At 43.5% G+C, this 24,080-nt stretch overlaps 1 protein-coding gene across 1 annotated transcript; it reads right to left on the bottom strand.

The window, feature by feature from the left end:
• Positions 1 to 439: 439 nt before the first annotated feature.
• On the bottom strand, positions 440 to 23,537 carry LOC1270185 (uncharacterized). Its single transcript, XM_061644998.1, has 6 exons — positions 22,842 to 23,537; positions 13,083 to 13,267; positions 12,922 to 12,994; positions 10,347 to 11,753; positions 10,060 to 10,279; positions 440 to 2,976 (listed from the first exon to the last, which is right to left on the bottom strand). Exons 1-5 carry the CDS (start codon positions 22,927 to 22,929, stop codon positions 10,113 to 10,115), a joined length of 1,920 nt encoding a protein of 639 aa, XP_061500982.1. The 5' UTR covers positions 22,930 to 23,537; the 3' UTR covers positions 440 to 2,976; positions 10,060 to 10,112.
• Between the last annotated feature and the right edge of the window lie 543 nt (positions 23,538 to 24,080).

Genomic DNA, 24,080 nt, shown 5'->3' with positions numbered 1-24,080 from the left:
TAATTAACGTTCGATTACATGGTGTGGTGTATTCGTTACGGATACGGCCGACTTTTGACGAAATTCCGATAATGTTACGGGTATGAAAGTATGTAAAAATGTACTTTAAAGCCAGTGATTTCAAAGATGTATCCCTTATTTCATCTAACCAATGTTAGATGATTTTTTTCTGACAGTGTAGGATACAATTTAGGTTATAATACTTCGATTGTCAAATCATATTTCAAGAAGTATTTATACCTTTAATTTTCAGTACCGAGATGAACAAGCATTTAGATGAAGGAATGAAATGATAAATGAATTACGAGCCATTTAATAACGCACCTTAAAAAGAAGCACTTACCTTACAAGTTAAAACTTTCGATTACTTACCGCTGATGATTTTTTACATACGCAGCAATAAACCAAAAACAATTAAAAACGCCATCATCCATCGTCATCACGGTCCTCGGTAAGTTTTCTCAGAAATCTTCGATTTATTTTTCGTAAATAACGTAACACTTTCACTTTGCTTCACCCCGACCGCACCGGAACTCCCATTTGCTCCAGCACATTGTCCATACACACTCACACATCCAAGGAGCGATCGGCAATCGTTAGGCTGCAATACAATGCACCGAAACTACCATCAAGAATGTATCGGGATTCAGCCCATTACCCACACCCACTGTACTAAGTGTTTCATATCATAACCACCGTATTGTATGAATGTATGCATGTATGTATGTATGCGTGTATATATATAATATATCGAGTACAATTTTCTTCATCCCTAATTACCATTCATTGGATAAATAGTCGATCCTTTGATCCGTACGTGATGTGTTTCTTTATGTTGTTGTTGTCTTCCTGTCGATTCTTCTGGCTGTCATATTTCACCACGCCTTTCATCCCTACTCTTTCCACTATCGAGTCTTGTACACTGCTCGACGGGGAAAAATGCACTAAACTGCAAGAAAATTACACTACTAACACGAGTGATTGAACTCGAACGCGCTAGAACACCCAACACGGGCGCACAGTACAGTTAAGAACAAATTCATCTTGCCATCTGCGATCTACGTGTCTCGGGGAATGTAAGGGGTTGTCAAACTATTTGTTTTTGTTTTGTTTTTTTATGAGCTGCCTTCACTCAAGCTGTCTGTAGAGAGTCCGATGCCAACAGGACAGAAAACATTCGACCTGAATAACACACGGGTTACGGGATGGGTTAGTGTCTACAGAGAACTCTCGATCGCTTCTTAATGTCCTTAGTTCCTTACCCTTCTTTGTTGAACTATTCTAAGTATGTATATACGTGGTAGGTTATAAAGAGTATAGGTCCTTAGTTATACTTGTTTTACATCAAATGTTTGATTCAATAAACTCGGCTTTTCCATTTTGTCCTCACCAGTTCTAAGCTTACTGTTGTAGCTCACTGTAGTATGGAGAGAGTGTGTGAGTGGGCAGTAATAGATAAGAAACCATTGTTCAATGAATGTAAATCAAGTAAGCTTTTCATTTGATAACTAATTGCTGGATAAGTGCCAATCAAGCTAACCATTTCAGGATTTTCGGTTTACAAATGTATTGGAAGACTAAAATTCGTTTGTTTCTTCATAATATTACTTTCCGGTTTGAAAACGTTTTTAATGAACACAACATATATGTAATTCATTTTGAAATTATACAACCTCAAAGCTGTGTATAAGCCAACAATTCGTAAGGAGAATATCTCGTTTCGTCACATAAATCATCGGAGTATCCTTTTCCGATTTAAATGTTCCACTAAACTTTTATGTTCCTTTCCAACACACACCTACACTCTTATCTTTCAAAACGCTTCCCATTCCATACTAACCACCGTTTTGTCGCCATTCAAACAAATCGTGACGTACGTGACCGTTTCCAAATGAGAGGCTGACCAACCGATAGAAACGGAAAGGAAGAAGGAAATGGGTTCATCCGCAATATTCTGTCGTTTAATCCTACGTCCAAGCGAAAACCCCACTGAAGCCATCGTGTAGATGAGGTTTTAGCCGAGCTTTTGCACCGGTAATCTCATTTTAATAGTCCTTCGTGAAACTTTTTTTTTTGTTTTTGCTATGAGAGAATATGCTTGAGGGAGTGTTCTGTTTTTTTTTGCCTTAGACTCTTAATAAAACAAATCTCACCCAAAAAGCTACGGTTTTCGGTTTATATTTCCTGCCCATCTGTAATTAATACTTTGCAGATTGGTTGAAACGAAAAGTTTACCTTCAGTTTGCTTGAGCCACGTTGTGTTATTGGTGAGTGTACATTTTAAGTCTATTTTGTTGCAGCTTTTCATAATACGCTTCCTATCGTGTTGAGCTGTGTCGAATGGCTGTGTGCCAAAGTGCTGTCACCGTTCGGCAAGTAAGAACAAGTTTTATATATTCACAACGAACAATCTGACAGATTTGCTACTGATCTAATCGAGAACGGCTCGATCTGCCGGCCCGACGAACGGAAACGGAAATGTTTGCTTAACGTAAAACACTCCGGCTTATCGCTACACTAAACTGCACCTTCGTCTAATAGTATCACTAGTGCTAGCGTTTGGAAAGTTTTGTTTTGTTTTTTGCTCTACACTACCATTTGATATATTTCCTTCCGGGCAGCCCAGTTTGAGCCCTTATCGGTGTGATATTTTTTCTTCGATATTGTGTGTCCGTTTGTTGCAGACTAGCTTATTGTTTTGGTTGATGTTGTTGTTGTTGTTGTTGCTCTATTCTTCTGCTTTCCATTCTTCCCAACACTACGCTAAAAAGTTTGATCCGCTATGTATGTAATTATCCCCTGTTTTTTTTTTGTCTAACTCATTCCAACAGTTTTACCTCACTGTGTTGCGGCTAGATGGTGACGTTTAGATATACTTTTTGCCAAGACCCTTTCCTCTTTCCCCTTGTTGGAGTGTGTCATGAGTGATCAGTCGCGAAGATGTTAGCTGCGATGAATTATCAAGATTTACTTTGCCTGTGAGAAAGTTTATGAAAAAAAATACTGCAATTGCTTTTTACGATATTAGAATTAAACGAAAACAATTCTTTGTGAAACGCGGCAAACTTTTACCAAATCATAATGCATTAAAATAATAATAGTAGGTTTGAAACAAATAATAAAGTCCAATGTCATTATCGTCATTTTTTGCTCTAAATTTTCTACAGATTTAACCCACCCATTTTACAAACTTGTTGTAGTGCACGCTTCAGCTAACTTATTTTCACCAATGTGGCCTTAAGACTTCATCACACTCCCTCCCAAATCCATTAAACCTCCAGTCAGCCTCGCCTCTACACTCGCGACAATGAATAACGATAACCATTTGCGTCGTGGAAGTATGAGAGATAAGAAACAACTTTTCCCATATCGTTTCCGCAAAAGCTATGCCAACTTCATCCACATTTACACGCCCAGCGCGTCGAGATAAGACTCGTACAACTTTCCCTGATGAAAACCCACCACTACCGCAAAAGGTGGAACAATTTTGTTTTCCAATTTACGCAATTTTATCCAACCGCACTGATAACACACACACACACACACTTGAACCCGTCAAACGTCGCTCAAGCCGTTCGCATTACACAGTAGTCCAACGGCATCCAGCAGCCCCAAATATGGACGACCGTACCCGCATCTTCAGCGTGCTCGATCGATTCCTAGCCCAAATTCCTAGCTTGAAATAATGCCGGCAGCCGGAGAACCCGTGCCCGTGGGTTCGATACATACCGTGGTGTGTGGCGGGAAAATATTCTCGACGTCGGCTCATGGCCGACGGAATGCGGGCATGCCAAATCCCGTTCAATTCGGGGCGACCATCCTCGCTCCACAGGAAGCGCGAGATTGATGTAACACGACAGATGGAGGTTTTGGTTTAAGTCGGTTCCATTACGGGAATGCGTGGTTCGCGACAGACAAACACTTAAGCCAACATTGCCAGAGGTTAGGGAATGTTCGGTTGCTGCCATTCGGTGGATTGGCTTTTCTATCAATGTATCGAGAGGTTCCCAGTTTTGGGTGAAAGGAGCATGAAAATTCCACACATATAATCGGATATTTCCTTTCCCCTAATTCAATTGTGTTTATCAAAAGGTGACGAACAAAGTTTCAAAAGCTCTTCAAACAGTTCAAAATGGCAGAAACTATGCTCTCCGACGCGCAAAACTCAGACACATAATCCATTTTGAAACCGTTGAGGTATTTTATTCAAATGAGCTATTCAACGTATAGCACTCTGCCCCAAAACATTAAAAGTTGTTGCATTGGATGCCCACCCTAGCTAACTCCACTAACACGAAGCTAATAGAGCAGCTCTTTGTTGTTTATTTGTAGCAAGCACCTCACATTAACGATTTGTACCCCATTTAAACCGACCCAAACCATAACCATTTCAGAGGAAAACGCATGATGCTCTGGCACGAGCAGAACCTCTCTTATGCTTCACCAACCCACAGCATACAAATTAAACATCACTATTCAATCACCTTTCCCTACGCATTAGCTTTTAATTGCTACACATTTATGGTACTACCGAGCAAAACCACAAACCACCCGGCGCATACATCAAATTGAGAATAAAATGGAAAATCCCCGGCAGGCTTTCCAGCACCGCCGCAGTGAACGAGACCTCCTGGGGCAAAACAGTTTGCTGCCATTCCACTTGCAGAACGGAGTTACGTGATACGAGTTGAAATACCAATTACTGAACAAAGATCAACTATGCCTTGTTGAGTGATGGAATTTTCTCATAAAACATTTTCCCCTATCATCAAGAATGCTAATTTTTGTCAGTTCTCTTACGTCGAGCAGGTATTTGCAAGGAATTATGTGTTTGTGCATAACTTAAGACTTTTAAGCATGAAAGATACAAAACGTTCCAGGTAGCATTCGCAACACGTCACATTCCAATTTGAACCTTTTGATGCACGGCAATCGCGACGAAGCACCACTTTTAATTGATTTGTTTTAGCAAAATCTCTATTAATTAATTAAAATGGCAAAATTTTGCCTATGAAAATCAATGCATTATTTATGGATGCTCTGGTCTATTATGGGAAGATTTTTTCCACCACTTCATTAAGTATCCTCTCCACCACCCGCTCATTTTACCCACCGTCAAACTACACCGGCTGGTTAAGCACCGCATCCCGTTGGTTTGCTAATGAACTGATTTATTGTTAAAAGATAATTTAATTTACACCCTTTCGGAACGTTCCATCCACCGAGAGCACCGGGAACTGGTACGCTCTACACCGCCGGGTTCAACCACAAAGTGGAGGTCATTTCCGCTCGGACCGAAAGCATCCTTACGGAACGATGCCTCAGCTTCCGATCAGAAGGCAACGGCTATCAATCAGGTAGGTTAGAACGTGCATACAAACCGGACCGGTAGACCCCGTATCACCCACGACGGCGAGCAAAAATGGAAAATTAATAACTCTTCTAAAACTCGTAACCGAACTCGAGAACCGGGCTGCCCATTTGCTAATTGGATGTGTGTGCTGCAAATTGCATAACACTAGGCGCCTCACATCGAGGGGTTCCGTTTTACAGTAATGGATTGCCCAGCAGCTAAACCAGGCACAACATTTAAAACGAACGCTGCTCATGGCGATGTTTTGTGAATGCTCTAGCAGGAAATTGATTCTTTGGAATTCAAGCATATGATAGGAACCATCGTTACCGGGGCATTTAATTATCGCCATCGTTCGTTGCTAATTGTAACCTACAATTATAATCTGATCAAAAAGAAAATACGTTGAGACATGTTTCTTTTCACATTTTCTTTCATAGTGTAGATCAGAAAAGAAGAACAAAACATACCACACCATACAACATTGTAGCATTATGGTTTCATCGATTCCAATTACAATTTGAATGTTAATTAACCAAGCACAAACTAACACGCAAGCCAGGCAAATCACAGTTTTAAGCATCGCCTTGTCGCCTGTCACCTTATCGGGCCTTTTAATTGACATTAAATTTGCGAACCAACCCATTTTCACACCCACCGAAAATGTGAAGAAAGCAAAAAAAAACCTACACGTAGGACGTGGAAACACTGGACAACCACCGGATACCCATACCATCTTCATTTATCCTTTCCGAGGATTATGGTGCAGGATTACCCGCCCGTGATTGAATGAAATTACCATACACAAACATGCTGACCCCGTATTCACCGGCACGATCACGCATTTTTGGACACCCGGTTTGGTCATTATCGTCCTGCCCCACGAGGGCACCACGATGGACGGATGTCAAACCATCGCTTAGCCGGGGTGACCGTACCATGCCCACAGCGCCTAAACGGGGTCGAAAGGCTCCGTGCTATTAATCGTGCTGATCGAATTAAGTGGCGGTACCGCTTTATAATTCATCCGACAGGCTACAACATCGTGTCTGATGATGGGGGTTTGTAATTACGTGCCGTGCTCAAAACACGGCTCTTTTGGTTTTGGTTTTTGTGTGCTTGATTGTTGCCAAACGCTAAGGGATGCATTTTACCGTTTGCAATTAATTTAAATGTTAAGGCTATTCTGCATTTTTAGAACAATTTGTCAGTCTATTTCCAGACTTTTTTGCGACAAAAAAGTCACGTGTGGAGAAAGTATCAATTTACATTAATCAAGCACTAAAATTCAAATGCTGTACCGTTTTATGAAGCGATTTTTTTTTATATTTCATTTCATTCCACATCTCGCTTTGCAACTACGATTCCCGCTTACTCCTTCATCAATTATGCCATTCCGCGTCGTGCATCATGGAGCATCGTAATGGACGCCATTTTCCAGTCGCTTAAATGGACAATACAATTAGGCAAACGACAGGCGCCAGCTAAATGAGTTTCTGCATCAATTATCCAATTGCCAGCTACGCTCTGCGCTCGCAAGCTCTCCTCGTCGAATGAGCCAGCTTTCTACCCTTGCACCAAAGCACGGCCCAGTGTGCAACATCTCGTCGTCAGGATTCCACCGTTCAGGGCTTGTATCCGCTTGTTGCGGTCCATGGAACAATAGCGCAAAACCCACCACCCAAACCATAGCGAAAAGCAAGCGTTCCCTTGTCTTTCGCGCTCCGTGCTCTGGTTCAGATCAAATCCTGCCCGTCAGTCATTTGGGACCAAAATTCGTGTAGTTAAACCATTCGATCGTATGCACAGCTGGTTCAAACGCTGCTGGATGTCTGCTGCTGCCGATCAGATGGATGCGCAGCTGTGTACGCCATCCCTCCGCTCACATATGCAACTGACAGCTTAATTCGGCTGCCATCCCGCATCAAATCGATTGCTACAACTGTCAGCCAGCGAAGAGGAAATTAATAACTCGGGCTAGCATAGTCTCTACCGGCGCTAAATAAGCGTATCGTGTGTCTAGGCAGAAACGGTATCGATCAATTGCAATAGAAAGGGATGGGAGGGAGGGATTTCCAATCACATTATGCACTCTTTTTGTTTGATTTATCAATGATGAAGTAGTTTACTCTATTATGCAAATTTATGAAGCAGATTAAAATTTACCCCATGGCATGTACAACAATACGCACGTGGAATGCAATTTGTTTGTTGTCATCACATTCATTGTTGTCAACAAATACGGTTCTACAGTCAATATTTAATTTGAACGGCATAACAAGAATAGATAAACATAAAACATCGGGTGCAAACATAATGATAAATAAATTATTACAAGCAAACTTGCCGCCACATTTTGTACAACATCGTAAACATCATCATAAACTATGTGGCAAAACATGTATCAACCAATCATATTAACCAAAGTAATGAATAAAAAAACTACAGCAAACATACTACATACAATCTTTGATATTTCATTCAATTACTAACCAATCAAGAAAGATTGTAAAACATTTTTGCAACGTGAGTGACTGAGAGGAAATTACATGTCCATCTAGCAAAAGTGACATCAAACCATCAAACATGGTCAAAATGGAATCTTACGATATGCTACATCAAAGAATCCATAATGTCCCACAGACGACGATTACCTTAGTGACCGGAAGTTGGATCGCTGCGGGAACCAATCATTATCAAGACATCAAGACAGATGGAAGCTTCTTGTTCATAAAGCTTATGTTTTTCATCGATCCGAACGACGTATTACGCCTCAGGCTAGCTTAATCGTGTCAATAAACTGTGTAACGCAACTTCGTTTCATGGTTTCTTTTTTTCCGTTCGTTCAGTTAATTTGAACGTTCGTCTCTAACTCCTAATAAAATTTGTCCCCTGCTCCATGCTTAGATATGTAATCGGTTAGCAATTTATTATAATTTGGAAACAGAGAATTCAGAATTTGCGATGAAGTTACAGGTTTATTGATAGGTCTAATTTCTGGAAAGATATTACTGCTGCTCATGATATCTATGAGAATAACTAGTTTTAAGATCATGCTATACAATGAAATAAAACTCAACAGCGAATTTGTGTTTGTGAAAACGTTGAAAACCCGAAGTTTATTAAAATATAAACAATTCAATATGCATGTCTTCCCAATTTAAAATCCGAAACAAAAGAAAAAACAAAAGGATTTGTATCAGCAAATACAAACAGCTACGCAAATGTATTCTCGCACTGATGCAAAAGGCAAGATCACATTTCCCGCAAAAAAAATTCGCTCCATTCCCCGGCAGCACCACGCTGTATGTAAAAGTACTCCTAAATCTCAAGTGGCGGAAAATTGAGATGTCACTTCTGTACCAAAAACCTATTCCAGGCTCTCTTCCTTTCCATCCCATGCCTACTATCGAGCTCACGCCACCCTCAGTCGCACGTGGGTCAATCTGGTAAATCGTTAACGCTAGCTTTCTCAGCTATGAAATGTTGAACAAAACGGAAAATCCTACCCTTCGTAGCAAAACGATTGGACAAAAAACTGCAAGACTCATAAACGACCATGATCCGGAGCGGCCGAAGACCTACTTCTGGCTTATCAAAATCGAAACCATACACACACACGCACAAAACATCTCCATCCCATGTCTTCCCTATTCGGCACACACTTTGACCACTAAATAAATCTCCCCACGGATGAAAAATGGCGTCCATTCGTGCAGGTTGTCGGATACATTCGCCGTTCCAGCAAACAGTCAATACTGGAGAAAAAATATGATCGGCCTAAAAAGCGCTTTAGCTTTGGCTTACAACGTCCCTTTTCAATCCCCCTTTTCAGCGGAAAAGCCCATCGCATTGGGATTTTTTTTCGAGGTGTAAGAGGAAATTGAAATTTTATTGATTTAGTTGTCACCACTGGAAAGCCACCGAAGCTGGTGCTGGTGAGAAAATTTTGATGGAAAAATGTACATCGATCCGAGCTGGTCGTGTGCGCGCATGTGTGTATGTGTGTTCTTCTTACTAAAAGCACAATAAAGCTCACCGTAAAAGAGCAACCGAAACACCGGTACCATTGCAAACATTGTTATGCGAAACTGCGCATCATAATTGCCGTTCGCATCGTGTGCGACGAATTGTGATCGATTTCAGCTCATCCCTGCCGGAGCCGCGCGTGGGAACTGCACGGAAACGAAGTGATGCAAATTTATACTTGATTATTTGACATTACGATGAGGGATTTTTATTTCACTGCTTCTTCATGGCAGGGAAATCCCTTCGCACGTTATGGAAATTTTGCGCTCACATTACATCCAGCTCAGTGCATTAGAACAGAGCCGCAGACACCTGTCGGCAGGGGGAAATCCATCTGAATTCTCAATGCAAATTTTGTCGTCGTTAGCTGGCTGGTTGCTATTCAATTACTGTAATTATGGTTGAACATCTTTTCACCGGGAAAAGTAAATGCTTTGGCATGACACTGGAGTTAGATATCGATTTCATTGAACCGGAAAGTGGGCCGCGGTAAGCGTAGTCATGTCAACATAACCTAATGTATGGTAATTTTGAAAGGTTGTACATGTCCTACAATCGAAGCATATCGATCGTCTTTGGAAGAGTCTTGGTTTGGTCGAACTTAAGGCTCACAAAATCATACAGTAAACAACCAAAAGCTTAATAAAACCGTATCTAAACAACGTTCTTTCACTTACCATTACATTTTGCATCTTGTTCCTATTTTGTGTATGATTGCTCCCATCTCCACTTAAAATCCTGCCCCATCCAGAATATCCGGCAGTATCAAGGGTGGACAGTTCAGGGGCGTACAGGTAACCCTTGGAGCGGGATCATTCTCGGGACCGGCGACACACACACACTGCAGACAGTTGCCCGTTTCCTGTTTCAGCACTGCCCCCACCGGATAGGTAACGCCTGTTCGTACGAGAAATTCAATTTATATTAAATCACATTTAACCGCAAATAAATTCCACAAACCTACCCATAACAACGCAGTGCTGTTCACTTTGATCCTGTCTGGTGGTCGGTGGTGTGATAGTGCTACTACTGATACTACTGCTACCACCACTACTGCTCATGGACGGGACTTCCGGGTAGATCAGCTCGGAGTGATTCGTTCCATCGACATAGTCCGTCGTCTCGAGCGTTGTTGAGTTGAGGATATCAATTACCGACGACGGTGACGGAGGCAGCTGCGTCGAATGCAATCCCTCGCCGAGACTGTACTTGCCCTGGGTGACGTTTGTAGTAAGCATGATCGCTGGCGCAACGGCACCGACGTCATCCAGCCGCTCATCCTCATCGTCCCCTTCGTCACTATCCGTAACGTCGGAATCTTCATCACCGTTTGTCGCTTGATCCTGAGTCACACGGGACGATACTCGTCCATCGAAGCTGAGCACATCCCGATACGGTTGCTTCTCAAGTCCGTCGCCATGGTTTTCGGTCCCAAGCTCAGGTCCTGCCATCGCTCCACTATCGTCAAACATCTCCACATGCCCGGACGAGGTGATTATGTAGTGCTGTGGAACATCCCGATCATGCGACCGCATCGGAACCGTTGGCTGTCGGTGCTCGGACTCCGACTCGTGGATCATCCCATAACCGTACCCGCCGAACTGTTGCTGCTCCTGTTCTGGCCCATTCTTGCCATCTGGTGCATTGTTGTTTCTCTCGGTTACTTCCACTGACTGATCACGGAACTTGTCACCTTCTCTGCTAGAGTCGATCTCGGACATCTTCGGCAGTGCGTCACTCGCAATCGAAACTGTCGGTTTGCGATCAAATTCGTACGAAAATTCCCCTTCGTACTTCCCCTTCAGGAGATTCTTTTTGTGTTCTTTCAACTTTTTGTGTCCCAACGTACCGGCTTTCCCCTTTCGAACTCCCGTTGCCGCCGACCCGACCTTGGTGACCTTGCGACCACCGTCCGTATACTTTCCCTCCCTCGACGTGGTGGCCGTGATGGGACCCATCGATACCGGACGATACATCATGATTGGTGGTGTCTGTGGAAAGCTTAAAATGTTCTTTGGTATTCCATCCAGCACATCCGTAGTGTGCACCGATCCGTGATGCGTTACCGTCTCCGAGGAGCTATGATCGCTGTCTGACACTCTCGATGCGGGTGTTGAAATCGGCAAGGTGCTGCTTATGACTGTTGTTCCGCCGTCGCTAAGCGAATCTGGAAGCACGAGCCGTGTAGCTCCGTTCCTATTGTCTTCTGTGGCCACGGCGTCAAAGGATGATTTTGATTTTGCTTCATACGCTGTGCTCATGACAGTTGACGCTTCGGAGATCAATTCCGTTGACGTTTGATCACTCTTGGGTGCTTGCTGAGGTGAACTGATTTGTGGATCCGCGTCATCTACTGTTTTCGCCAAAGAATCTGCAATAAAGTCAAGAATTTACATTCAAATATCAACCAGAAATATAATTTGAGTTAAAAAGGATTAATCATCATAGTTTGGACTTTTGCTTTGTTAAGATATTCATGTCCCAAATATTCCCTCTTTTAAGATCCAAGTCCTTCCCGTTTACAATCAAATTTGAATCATGTGCTGATGTCCTTCGCATTATTTTTCCAACTCCATAATAATGTGCATTCTTTTTCGCATCCAAACCACCATACACAACTTGGACCGGTACCAAAGCGTCCTTTGCCTACTGGTCGGTAACAAAAAGCTGTTGAAAAATTGCATTACCTTAAGTGACACTCTCAATTTGCCAGCATTCTATCTCCAGCCCATCCCGGCCACGGTCACCCTCTTATCGTACCAAGAGTATGCCCATAAATTGCATTATGAATTTAAGGGATGTGCCGATCCGTTTCCCGCAAAAAGGATAAATCACGATAGCCCACAACAGTGCCCGGTACAGTAGACTCAAACTCCGACAGGCCCGAACGAGCCCTGGTACACCGCAGCACATGCTTGTGGATGAAAAATGTTCATCTGATTAGTAGCTGGTTGACCTGAATGCTGCCAAAAAGCATACGAGATAGGCTCGTTTGGTCTTTGGACTGTAGCAAAAATCGATCGGCACCAGTGCCAGTATGGTAAACCGATGGCAGCATTAATTTACGACGGATAGATAAAAGATTCTCCTCCGCTGCAGGTGACGTATGATTGCGGACCGAAAAGGGGTTTAGTGTAAGAGGACCCTGTATTGTTAGGTTCATGAGGATCCGTTTTTGTTTTGGAATAGTTAAATTATAGCTATAAACGGCAGAACGGTACGAACGATACAAGATATATAGAAGCATTGCTTTATAGGTGAAAGATTGTGGAGGAAAATAGTAAGCACCACGTTTGACATACAACAAATGATGCAAGATTACTTGGTTAGAAAGATATTAACTTTATCAGATATTCATCGAAAATAGTCTTCCTGTAGCATATTTCATCGATTCTATGTACTTTACCATGGTTTAGCCGTATTAAAAACACTTACATGAGCTTCATGTGAAAGAAAATATAAAAACCACATGAAAACGGATTTTCCATTCAATGAATCCAATCATTTTCCCTGTCCTTTGTCCCCGGTACATCACTTACCGCACTGTTTCCACCAGCAGAATATTTCCCCGTCAATGCAGAGACAAATTTCACACGGATCCAGTCGTTGTATCTGTCGACAAAAGGAGGGAGAAAAATATTATAATTCTACCGTTGCAAAACACAGCAAGAAAAGCCTGTCTCGTTCTCCAAACACCTACCTTCTGGCCATGGTCGTACTTGTAGTCATCGACCAAACAAGATTCCGCCTTCTGCAGCTCACCGCGATCGTTATCGTTAATGATGTCGGAAAGCATCTCCTGATCGTACCGGGCTTCCGTCTGCTCCGCGTCCAGATCGATGCTGTTGCGAAAGTGTTGCTCCATCTCCATGAAATGTGTCGGCACTGGGAAAGAGAAGAAAAAGATGAAACAAAAAACCATAAGCATCCCTCCATTAATTAATCGATCTCGGGGTGAAACAATCTCCGCCACCACCGGGGGGTGGCGAGATTGGACGAGCAAACTTTTCACGGGGAGTGATTTTTCATCCGACCCCGAAAGCAGAGCCACACCATTGCGAACAGCTTTGTAATCCACTCCAAACACTAACACACACACAGCATTCATCAAGGAGCACGTCTGCAAACGAATTAACAATACAAAGAGCGGGAACCACTTGGTAGAATTTTTGGGAACAAAAACAACGGGCCGTTGGATGTTCATTTTGCTGCTCCTCCCATTAGAAGAACGCTCTAAGACAAAAAAAATGGCGCAAGGATTCAATTCAGCAACTCGGCTGCTTGAAATGATAAACAACCGTCGGCCCATTTAAGTTTTCACCACAAAACGACTCGACTCGGTGAGCCGCAACTTGCTTATCGTTATTATTTCCGCTTCAATTCAGTACAACAAAATGCCCGGCAGATAATGCATCTTTCACACAGAACCATCCACATGGGAAGAGAAAATGAGAGAAGGAAACTCCACCCCCTGTAGGGGAGTCGGGTAAAATTAAACTACGAGCAGGAAAAAGTTCAACTCTTCTTATCGTCGCCATACAGTTGCATTCGTGTTTTCTTGTGGACATGCACATTACAATGCTTGCGCAACTGTTCGCCCGTGTTCGCCTCAAGCGCGATGGATAGAGCACTTCTTCTTCTTGTGTGTGTGTCTGTCCACTCGAGAGCAGGGCAAGAAAAGGATGCTCGAACCGATAGCCTGTCCTCGCCGCCATCGGTTGCCATCAAAGCCACAAAGTGCAGTTGTACGATCTTTTTTATTCCCGCTATCTTCGCCTGTGCTGTGAAAAATCGATCGCACACAAAAAAGGGACTCTTTCCAAGCGCTTCCCGCCTGCCCTGCTCTGAAGGAACAGGATCCAATTTTTCACCGACTTTCGTTTGACGATGTTTTTTTTCCATAAATTCTCTTTCTTTCGTTCCGCTCGTATCGTATGCCAAGTGTTCGTACAATTGTTCCAAGTTTTGCTTGTCTCGTCCAGGAGGTACGGTATGGGGGGGGGGGGGGGGGAATAGAAGAAGGCGGGAACCGAAAGCGTCAACCGTTGCTTACAAGTTTACCCAAAATGATAGACGATGTTTGTGGAGAGCTTGTGGAACGATTGGGAAGCCGGTTGACGACAGCCGGACCGGCAAAAACGGCGACAGAGCGTTAAAGTATTCACAGCTTGCACTTGGTCGTTGCACAATTCATGCTTGCGCGTACTTGAACTCTCTTTCCTTTTTGAAAGGATGTGTGTGTGTGTGCGCGCGCCTGAAAGCTGTTTCGTCTACTTGTCTTCTTCATGTCCACGAAAACAAATAAGAAAGTGCAATGGAGGTTGCAATGCTTTTAGGAACAACAATAAGACAGGGTTTGCTTTCCTCTTAGATAATCGTATAAATGCTACCCTTTACTTTGTACTATTTTTGTAAACTACCTTGAACAAAAACATGCAGCGAAGCATAAAGCTACAACGCTCGATTCTTTATGCGCGCGTTATGGTTGTCTTCATTCTTCCTTAAATATCATAAACATTCATACACCCATGTCCTTCACTTTCCTCCTTTACCCGCTCAACCAAACCCACCACAACGCTCCGTGGAGTAAAGGAAAATAATGGTTCCCAATGTTTTCACATGGGGCGATAAAAAGCTCCACCGAACCATTCGCACAAGATTTTCCTTCCGTGTGCTCCGTCCACGACGCTGGTCGTTTTTCTTCGAGCCGAGTCTAAGAAGAAGAATATCTCAATACAATGGGGCACAACGGGCCGAACTTCACACCGGGCAAAGCAGATTTGACCACCAACCACTGGGGAGCTGGGTTCCGGTAGGAGGCTTTGGGTGGTAACTTTGGACAGAACTTTCTTCAACAAACCCCCCCTCCCCCTCCTTACTGGATTTGTCTTGTAGCGATTGTCTTTCGTTCCCAGTAGTCGGGAGCAGAGTTTGCTCTTGGCTGCTGCTCGCACTCACACTCTCCGCCCCCATCATCCCCCGGTGGCAATAGCTGAACTGATTGGAAAGTTTCAACTCGCCCCGGGAGGATGTCCTGCCCGTTCCAAGGGCTCGCAGAGTAAACGAAATCGGGCGGACTTTACGGTTATTTTTATAGCAAATGTTTTCTTTCCCCCCTTGTCGAGGTTTTCAGCGTAATTTGAGCATAAAGTGCAAAAATTGAGTTGTAAAACCGGATGCTCAAGATCACCGATCGTCGTCAATAGGGATGCTTATGTTGTCATTATACAAGGGTACTTCATTTTCATAGGGAATGAGCACGCGTTTGGATAGCTTTATCATTGGATTTAATTTGTTTGTATAACCTTTACATGATTGAATAATATCTCTCGCTTTAACACACCTCAATGCTTTAAGCACTTGTTCTGCGTTCGCTACTACTCATACATAAATATGACTTTCGCTCTAGAAAAGCAGTAACATTTGAAAGCCACATCAACTTGTCAACCTAGTGTTTTCAGAAAGAGCGACGAAAAAATCTGTGTTTCCACTCACAGGAATGTTGACGAGTTTTATAATTTTATTCTCATCTTCCACCTCATTTCTTCTCCAAAGGAATCCCCAGTTGGGAGGGGTTCATATTCACCCACCAGTCGGAACAGACCATTTCGCGGAAAGTGTCTCAGCAAACCGATGAAAGTATTGCCACCTGGGATGCGGCCAGGGCCACTTTGCACTTTTCTATTAACAACCAGCTCAAAAGAAAACTTATGAAACTTTCTTCAGCTAGCCATACTAACTGGTACGTGATTGCAAAAGCCGCTGGCCAAAGTTTATCCTTCCACTGCAGCTAGCCCATCCGGGTAAGCGGCTACCCTGTCTCCCGTGCTGTTGTGCACGTTGGTTTTGTTAGCAAATCTGTGAAAAAAAGACATTCTTTGCCAGCGAGGGAGTTTTACAACATTCGCACAACATGTTAGCATATTAGCTAACTCTTTCAGACTGTGGTTAGAAATGTCTGCAAGAAGCAGAATGAAGAAGAGCGTGGCATAAATGGAGGGAAACTCGGACCGGGAGCAGTTTAAGTTTGCAGGAAGAATTCAAACCTCCCCCGCAGGTGTGCTGCAGGAATTCAACCAGGTAAACGGAAAAGTTGACGGCACAAGTTTTAGAGATAGAAATTTTCCAAAGTGCCCGCTGCGAAACCGACGGTAAGTGGTTTCGGTTGCTGATGATTGCAATTGGCCAGTTTTCATACAATGCTCGGCTCATGGCTCATCAGTTTTTACTGGCAATATCATATTGGACAGCAAGTTTGGTCGCATTTTAACATTTAAAATTTTAACATGTAGAGTCAAACAGGATATTAAAACAGGATATTTTTATAAATATAATTGTTCCAGCATAAACTACTTTATTCAGTACATTTTTATGCCATTAAAAAAACAATTTAATCTATCTTATTTTAACAGAATTCGATTGAGATCGGCACATTTTTTCCAATTTCCAACGAAATTCGTTTTCGACAATATATTTTACCAACTTTGCGCAATCACTTGCTTATCATAAACTATGTTTGCTACCAACTTTTCCTAGCCTGCGCTTAAATCTTAATAACACTTCACTATCAGAGCTGTCCGATCGCGGAAGAGCGTCCGTCCTACGAAATAATCCAAGCGCGAATAATCCGTACCCTGTGCCGACAGCGCCGACAAAAACCTTTGTGAGAGCCTAATCAGCTGCGCTGATAAGATGCAATTAAACTTTCCCAACAAATTTCCTCGCACAACTACCACCACCTACCGTCCTTCCGACCTAACACTATTGACCTTCTAATCCATCTTGGCTTGGCTTGGAAAGGAACCCCACTAGGCCGGGTGAATGTCGTGCTCGCGAGAGGAAGTTTTAATATTTATGAAAACTTTGCCTTCCACATGGCCACATGGGGACTGTGTCGGCGTAACCGATGGTTTCTTTACTGAATGCCCGGCGCTTAATTTTTCTCCCACCGCTGCTGCTGCTGCTGCAAAGTGCAGCTGAACCGTTGAGCCAACGAAACCGAACTCGAGATCAGTTTTATTTCGTTTTTCCAGTCGCATTTTCTCCCGTTGCCCACGCACGTCGCGAGTTTTCCACGCGCTAACTCGCCAATTTTCTCGCGAGGATTGAAAATCATAGCTTTCCGGCTGATTGAATTAAGAGCTTTCCTTTGCTCGTGGCAGAGCGCCCACCGAGCGCAAGTGTCAAAACCCGGGCCACCGTCCGGGTGAGCCACGGCGGGCCAATGTTGGGATCAGCTGCTGCCGTCTTAGCGGATCCACGGGAGCCTAAATTTCACAGCACCATGTCCCGCGGGTGGGCAGCAGGAAACGTAGCTGCCTAACTTCGCCTTCCAAAAACAATCCACCCAGACACTACGAGGTCGACGAGGGACTTCGTTTGGGAGGCGGGAGAAAACTTCTGCTGTGGAAGAAAAAGCAAAGTGACTCCCAATCTCGCTTTCTCTCTTTACCGCTTACTCGCGAGTGGGCACCAGCAGTGGAAAGTTTATTCGTACCGCAGGAAGAAGGGAGGATCCATGCTTTCGCAGGTTTTTTTTTCCAAAACTGCCTCAAGATGGTGAACTTGTATTATCCAGCCAAGTCAGCAGAAATCCATCGTGCGACTGTTTTGCCAACTGCCGCTAGCGAGATCTGCGGCCGTCAAAGTAAGGCTCATTAAAATAATAAACCAAAACCGGACCGGGAGGAAAGTTTGGCTTCGTTCGCGTGTGAAGTTTATCGACACGAGGCATAACAATAATGATGAAGAAGCAATGAAAAGGAAACGGCAAAGCAAGGCAACGTGTTTTAGTACATACGGTTTTCGGTACATTATGCTACGTTTTGATCCTAATTTGGGGCTTTGATTTTTCTCATTTTTAACGCGATGATTTGGATAAATTTTTGGATTTCTAGATAATGTTAGTCAATAACACAAAATACCACATTCACTAAGATAAAATTCTCTTCCTTCTCTGTTGTTGCACTGGCCAAAAATCCCAAAAACAATAGTTTTCCTTTTTCCATCAACTCCACAGAGCATGAAATAAGGTAAAGTGTTTCTAATAACTATTCTTCCGTCGTACCGAAGCTCTCCATTTCCCAAGCGTATACACGAGCAAACACCGTTCGTCCTTGACAGTCTACCTAACCATAACCCTACAGGCTCCACTTGAGCGGTCACATTTCCTCCAATCGTCGGCCGATTAATCTTTCCCCGCACATTCTTAAAGCACCTGGTTTTTGCGATCGAAATAGAAATTCGTCCACTAACAAGGCCGACCTGCAGGGTACCTAATACACGTCACGTCTCACCTTGTCTGACGCCGGTTTTGTTTCACTCTGCTGTGTAGCAGTTTTTTTTTGTTATGCCTCGATGCTTTCCATTCCCAATTGTTATTCCCAAACGTGCGGCCGTGATTTTTGTCGACCATCGGAGGCCAACCGTACGTCCACGTTCAACATCACGCACCGGTGAAGCATATGATGGTAAATAGCAGAAGCAGACTCGCTGGTCGATATTCGATTTCCGCTTTCCGGACCAACGATTCGGTGACCTAAAACCCCGTGCCCTAGCGAGCAGCGAAGCACACACACTTTATAATACCGATATAAATTCGGGTAAGCCTTACGCTACCAACCCATCGCATAACTACCACATCGCAGAGAATAGACCGACAGTTGCCGACCAAATCAAGCTCTCGTAAGTTCCATCCGTCCGCGTCCCATGCACCACGCTGCACCGCAGACTTCCCTTTTGAACATCTCAACCGCAAGAAACTAAGCCAATTTCAAAACCCATTCCCTATGCCCTTGCCAACGGACGGCAGATTTGAGAGTTCTGATTCGAAATCCCCATGCTGCTCCGTATGTGTTTTCCATGTGTTCCTTCCGACCGCGGCCAACCACTTGTCAAAGCGGGACTGTGGCCGGCAGCTGTACGAACTGGGTTGCCGGGGCGCACTGAATGTCGTCACCACACGGTACCGTTTGTTTGCATGTCATATCTCGGTGAACTCAGTGCCTGCCAGGAATCGATGTCCTTCACCACCATCCCGGGTCGGCCACTCCAAACACTACAGCTACACTATGGTGCATGTGAATGGCGATTGTGCAACGGGATTACACTACAACCTAGTGTCAGTAGTGATAACAACCGGTTACAACCGGGTCGCCGTGTGCAATTGGAAGACATTTCCTGAGGAATCATCTTGTCGAGGAAGTGCCTGGATTTGTGCACACGGAACTGCAACAACTGCAACACCGCACTGCATACAAGCACGTATGTACCGGGTTTTCTCGGAAACGAATCCAAATCTTGCCCCATTGCCCTCCTGTCCGCCTTTGTCTATCTTTTTCCAGGGCTAAACAATCGATTTTCTTGTCCAGCGTTAAGCAAAGGTTCCCGGTCTCATCTCGTATTCATACGCTGGGGTTAGATATTACGAGTAAATAGGATGATTTGATACCATTTCCACGAACACCGGAGCTTTCTCTCTCTCTCCGTACCGTTGGATTTGTAAATTCTATCCCTCACAGAAGCAAGCGTACGCGTACAGACGGACAGGAGTAGGGTTGTGGTAAAGTCTACCCAGGCAAGGAAATAACATTTTCTTCTGCAATCTATCACGTGCACGAACCTTGCTTTGAGGATGCAATAATAATCTCACACACGTCACGAAGGGGATTCCGTCGGATGATCCTCGTGTCAGTTCAAAAATGAAGAAGTTTCTGTGGCTTCCCATTCAAGCCCAAATCCGTGTATATTTTATGTTGCCGATCAACAAAGAAAAGAGACGCGTCGATGTTGTTCAATCTATCCGAATTATACTTTTTTTACGTATGTACTCTATCACTTAACTTTTAAAAAGTGCGTAAAATATCACTGTTACATTAACAGCTTTAATTGATGTTGCTGTTGATGATAAACTAGAGAAACAACAATCCTAGAACATAAAAATTATATGACTATAGCTGAATTCTTTCCCAATTGGAAACCAAATCCACTAATATATGCCCTTTCCAATTCCTTTCATTGAAACACGCACCACAGTTTTGCTCTCAAATCCTGTAAATCCTTCTCCACGATCCAGACCGAACATCTGGAGCTGAAATGCACCGAGCTGGTGGCAATATTTATAGGAAAAGTTGCCACATCCAAACACGAGCTATCGTACGTGTTACGTGAAGAAGGGAATGGAATCCTCACAAACAATGCCCACTGGTAATCCCTTTCATCATCTCCGGTTGGGTTAGTCCCAACCATGCAGCCTCCCAGCCACTGTCACACACTGCACACTGTGTGTGTGCCTTAAGCTGCAACAACCAAATGCAAGCCGAGCGGCGGAGCACACAAAGCAATAAAAGTGTCGTTAATCAAGCCTGCACCTTTGCCAGCAGTTTTTACAATGGCCATCGAGTTCGGTAAAGTTTGTGCCCATTCTTACCCGCTCGCGCTATCCCTCCCTAATCGTGTGTCTCTGCAAAATGGTTCCGAGCAGCATGTATTATCGTCCAGGCTGGGAAGCGCTTTGCGATAACTTTTTCCGCTAAATTGCAACCGCTTTAGCTAAACCTTTATCGAAGCAGTTTGGTAGCGTTTAACTGCTGTATTGTGATTTCAAAGTGGCTCTTTGTTGTGGCAGGGCAGTGTCAAACTACCGACAAACTGACATTTATTATTATCCTAGTTTGATGCTTTTCAACGGTACTTTAGTAGCAATATATGCAAAAGTTATAGGTGCAAATAATAACAATGGTAATTATTATATTTAGGTCAACCATTTTCTTCTCAATTCCATGCTCAAAATATCTACACCAAGTCAATCGAAAATAATACTATTCAAATATCATTTCTTCTTCAAATGTGTTTCTACTGAAACATTGAAAGCTTGCGAGCTCATCGTGCTGTTAAGAAGCTTAAGAGTTTTTAGCTCCTTATCAAAAGCAGACTTCATTGTAGGGAAGAGACGCAGCTAGAAGCCCCGGCTGACTTCCAAACAAAGTAGATATCAAATACGCAGTTGCTGTTTTTTTGCCTTTCTTCTATTTTTGAACACAATTTTTGCTCAACCTCACATCAACTTTCTCCCTCTCCAGCCGTCTCCAGCTACAGTTAGACACTTAATTTTTACACTACATCAGAGTGAGGAATGCAAAACAGATAGCCCGCATCAAAATGGAACGGACCCCGCAACAACCATCGCAGCACATCATCAGTCCCCGTCACAGGCGTCGCATTACCTTCGCTTCCATCACACTTCAGCTCTCATTAGTAACTCATCACAGTGCCGGTGTAAGGGAAAAGGCACGAGCAATAATCGAATTCCCCAAGCACATGAACGCCTGGCAACGAGCTGCCATGACGTCGGGCAGCGTTCCTGAGGGACGTTAAAGCTTCCGAAAGCAAACGATTGCTCGCTTTCTCTGGCTCTCCCTATCTCTAGCAGTTCGTCTTTGCTAGAGTCAGTACTTTCAGCCATTATTTTTTGTTTCCTTTGTGAGAGTGTGTGTATGTGTGTGTGTGCCGTGGCCCACAAAAAACCCCTTCCCCGGGGCCGGATGGACAATTTAAATGCTCATTTCCTTTCCGCTTCCTCGCACTTGTCAACGATCTCATTAAGGGAGGTGATGCTTTTCTGGACGCTACCGGGAATGGATGAGCCGCCCTTTTATGCATCACAAATGAGTGAACGGCACTGTTCAAAGCACCCACACACACACACACACACACACAGTCGGATGGAAAAGCCTGAGCCGTTATAGCATCTAGGCTCATTAGACCGGGAGCATTTCCAAAACGCTCAGTCATTTCAGATAGGCCAGGAATTTGGGCGAAATGGGCAGCAATGAGTGCAGACTTTTGGTGCCTCCAGTTGCGATTCCGTTTGCTTGGTTGCATTTCCGACCGCTTCAAACGGAATGAACGGAAGCGGCGCATGAAGCTTTCAGGAATAATTATTCGCCACAACCGCTTCCCCGTTTTTGGGTGACCCGTTCCTGGTAGGTTAATCTGTTCATCGCCCTTTAAGTATTTTCCACCATCTGATAAGCCTTGGATCGATCAGGGTTTTTTGCTTTGTTGATACTTTCTTCACTAGCGATGCCCTTTAATTTATTTGTACATTATTTGGTCAAATGGACTTGGTGAATGTGTATTTCTGAGAATATTTTATTTTAGCGCTCAGTAAGGATTTGAAATTGGTATGATAATCTTTCCCATTTTCTTATCCAAAGTCAAACAGTCTCTTGGGTGAAAGAAGCAATTTTGCATTTAAAAAGCAAACCATTTTCCATGGAATTGGATCATGTCTCGCTGACAGATCTACTACAACAAGAGTAACGATGGTAACAACTTTACACAGCGAAAAGCTCCACAGAAATATATAGGAGAATCATTTGGTTTCATTTTCGTGAGAAAGTTTGTTCCTAAAAATCAGTTTGAAAATATAAGCAGCTCAGTGAGGAAATAAACTTACCACACAATGACATCCTTGTCACTAGTAGCAGCACGATAACTACCGGTAAAGCCGCCACCGTCGACATTATTCCAATGTTACCTCCCATTTTATCGATCAACTTTCCTTTAACCGGGAAGTGAAACCTAACTTCACTGATTTATATTTTCCACTGATCAGCACAGAATTAATACCCCTTTTTTCTTGTTTTCAATTTGCACAACCACCGCTGGAAAAACAAAAAGCTCACCCGAAAGCGAAAATTCACCGTTACACTGTCACAGCTTCAAGCGCAAACACAGACACACACAGCAAAGGACTACGTTTTGGTTGCTTTTTTTGCTGCCTTATACCACACCAGCTTCCAGGGCAACGTTGTTCGGGTTCGATTGAATTTCTGACAGCTTCGAACCGATCACCACGATTGAATGCCTTCTTTCACTTCGTTGCACTTGCTGCATGTCAACTGCTCGCTTCATCATCATTGCCGGCGCTGCTAATGCTGCTTCCGTTGAGTATGCACTTCATTACGGCATCCCTGTGCAGCTGCCCTTGGTTGCCGTCGTCGCTCGCTGTCACTGCACACCTTACTTTGGTTTCCTTTGCACCACGATTGCACAGCGCTCAACGGAACGGGTTGAGAGCGGTGTCCGTGCGTTTGTGTGTGAGTGTCGGAGTAGACCGCGGTACCCGGAACCGACGATTGGTAATGTTCGGTGAGCTGTAAAGGTGGAAAAGAAACGTGATGATTGTTAAGTAGTGTAAAAACAAGCTGACGGTGGAATCAAATTAAGTTGCCACGCATTTTGTTCCTATTCAAACATACTTAGTACTCTTGGATGATTGTACCAGTGCGAGAAGAAAGTTGTGCTCATTGCTATTGTGCTTTGGCTTTGTCTCGCAACGATTGATTTGTTTCTAAAGCAAATGACTTTTTTACCATTTTAATCATAGACATTATATATGTGATGTGAGAGCAAAATCAATCTATTTTCATAGTGTTAAAATACGTCTTCTATTTTCATATTATTTTCGGTTATTTTGACAAACTTTTTGCCACATAGAATCGTAATGAATTTCCTACTTTTTTATAAAATAAACATTTTACACGCAATTCCTTTAGTTCACTAGGTTGCCAAAACCCCAATTCTCGATACTAACGGGTGAATTCAATTCAATAAGCATTCTTTCCTATGTTCTGCTCAACCGGTTTTCCTCGTTTGGAAATACTTGCTTATGCTTATTGAAAAAAAGGTACAT

Source organism: Anopheles gambiae, chromosome 2, assembly GCF_943734735.2.
Source record: "Anopheles gambiae chromosome 2, idAnoGambNW_F1_1, whole genome shotgun sequence".
In the NCBI taxonomy this organism is placed as follows: Eukaryota; Metazoa; Arthropoda; class Insecta; order Diptera; family Culicidae; genus Anopheles; species Anopheles gambiae.
Note: the sequence above shows the minus strand (reverse complement) of the source record. Positions and strands in the feature narration are given on the sequence as shown.

What these genes read in the sequence shown, in the direction of transcription:
- LOC1270185 (XM_061644998.1), bottom strand. Translation starts at nt 22,929, where the DNA reads ATGGGAGGTAACATTGGAATAATGTCGACGGTGGCGGCTTTACCGGTA. An exon ending in GACAAGGATGTCATTGTGTG is followed by an intron (nt 13,268 to 22,841) that starts GTAAGTTTATTT and finishes TCTCTTTCCCAG; the next exon opens with TGCCGACACATTTCATGGAG. An exon ending in CTGCTGGTGGAAACAGTGCG is followed by an intron (nt 11,754 to 12,921) that starts GTAAGTGATGTA and finishes ACTTTATTGCAG; the next exon opens with ATTCTTTGGCGAAAACAGTA.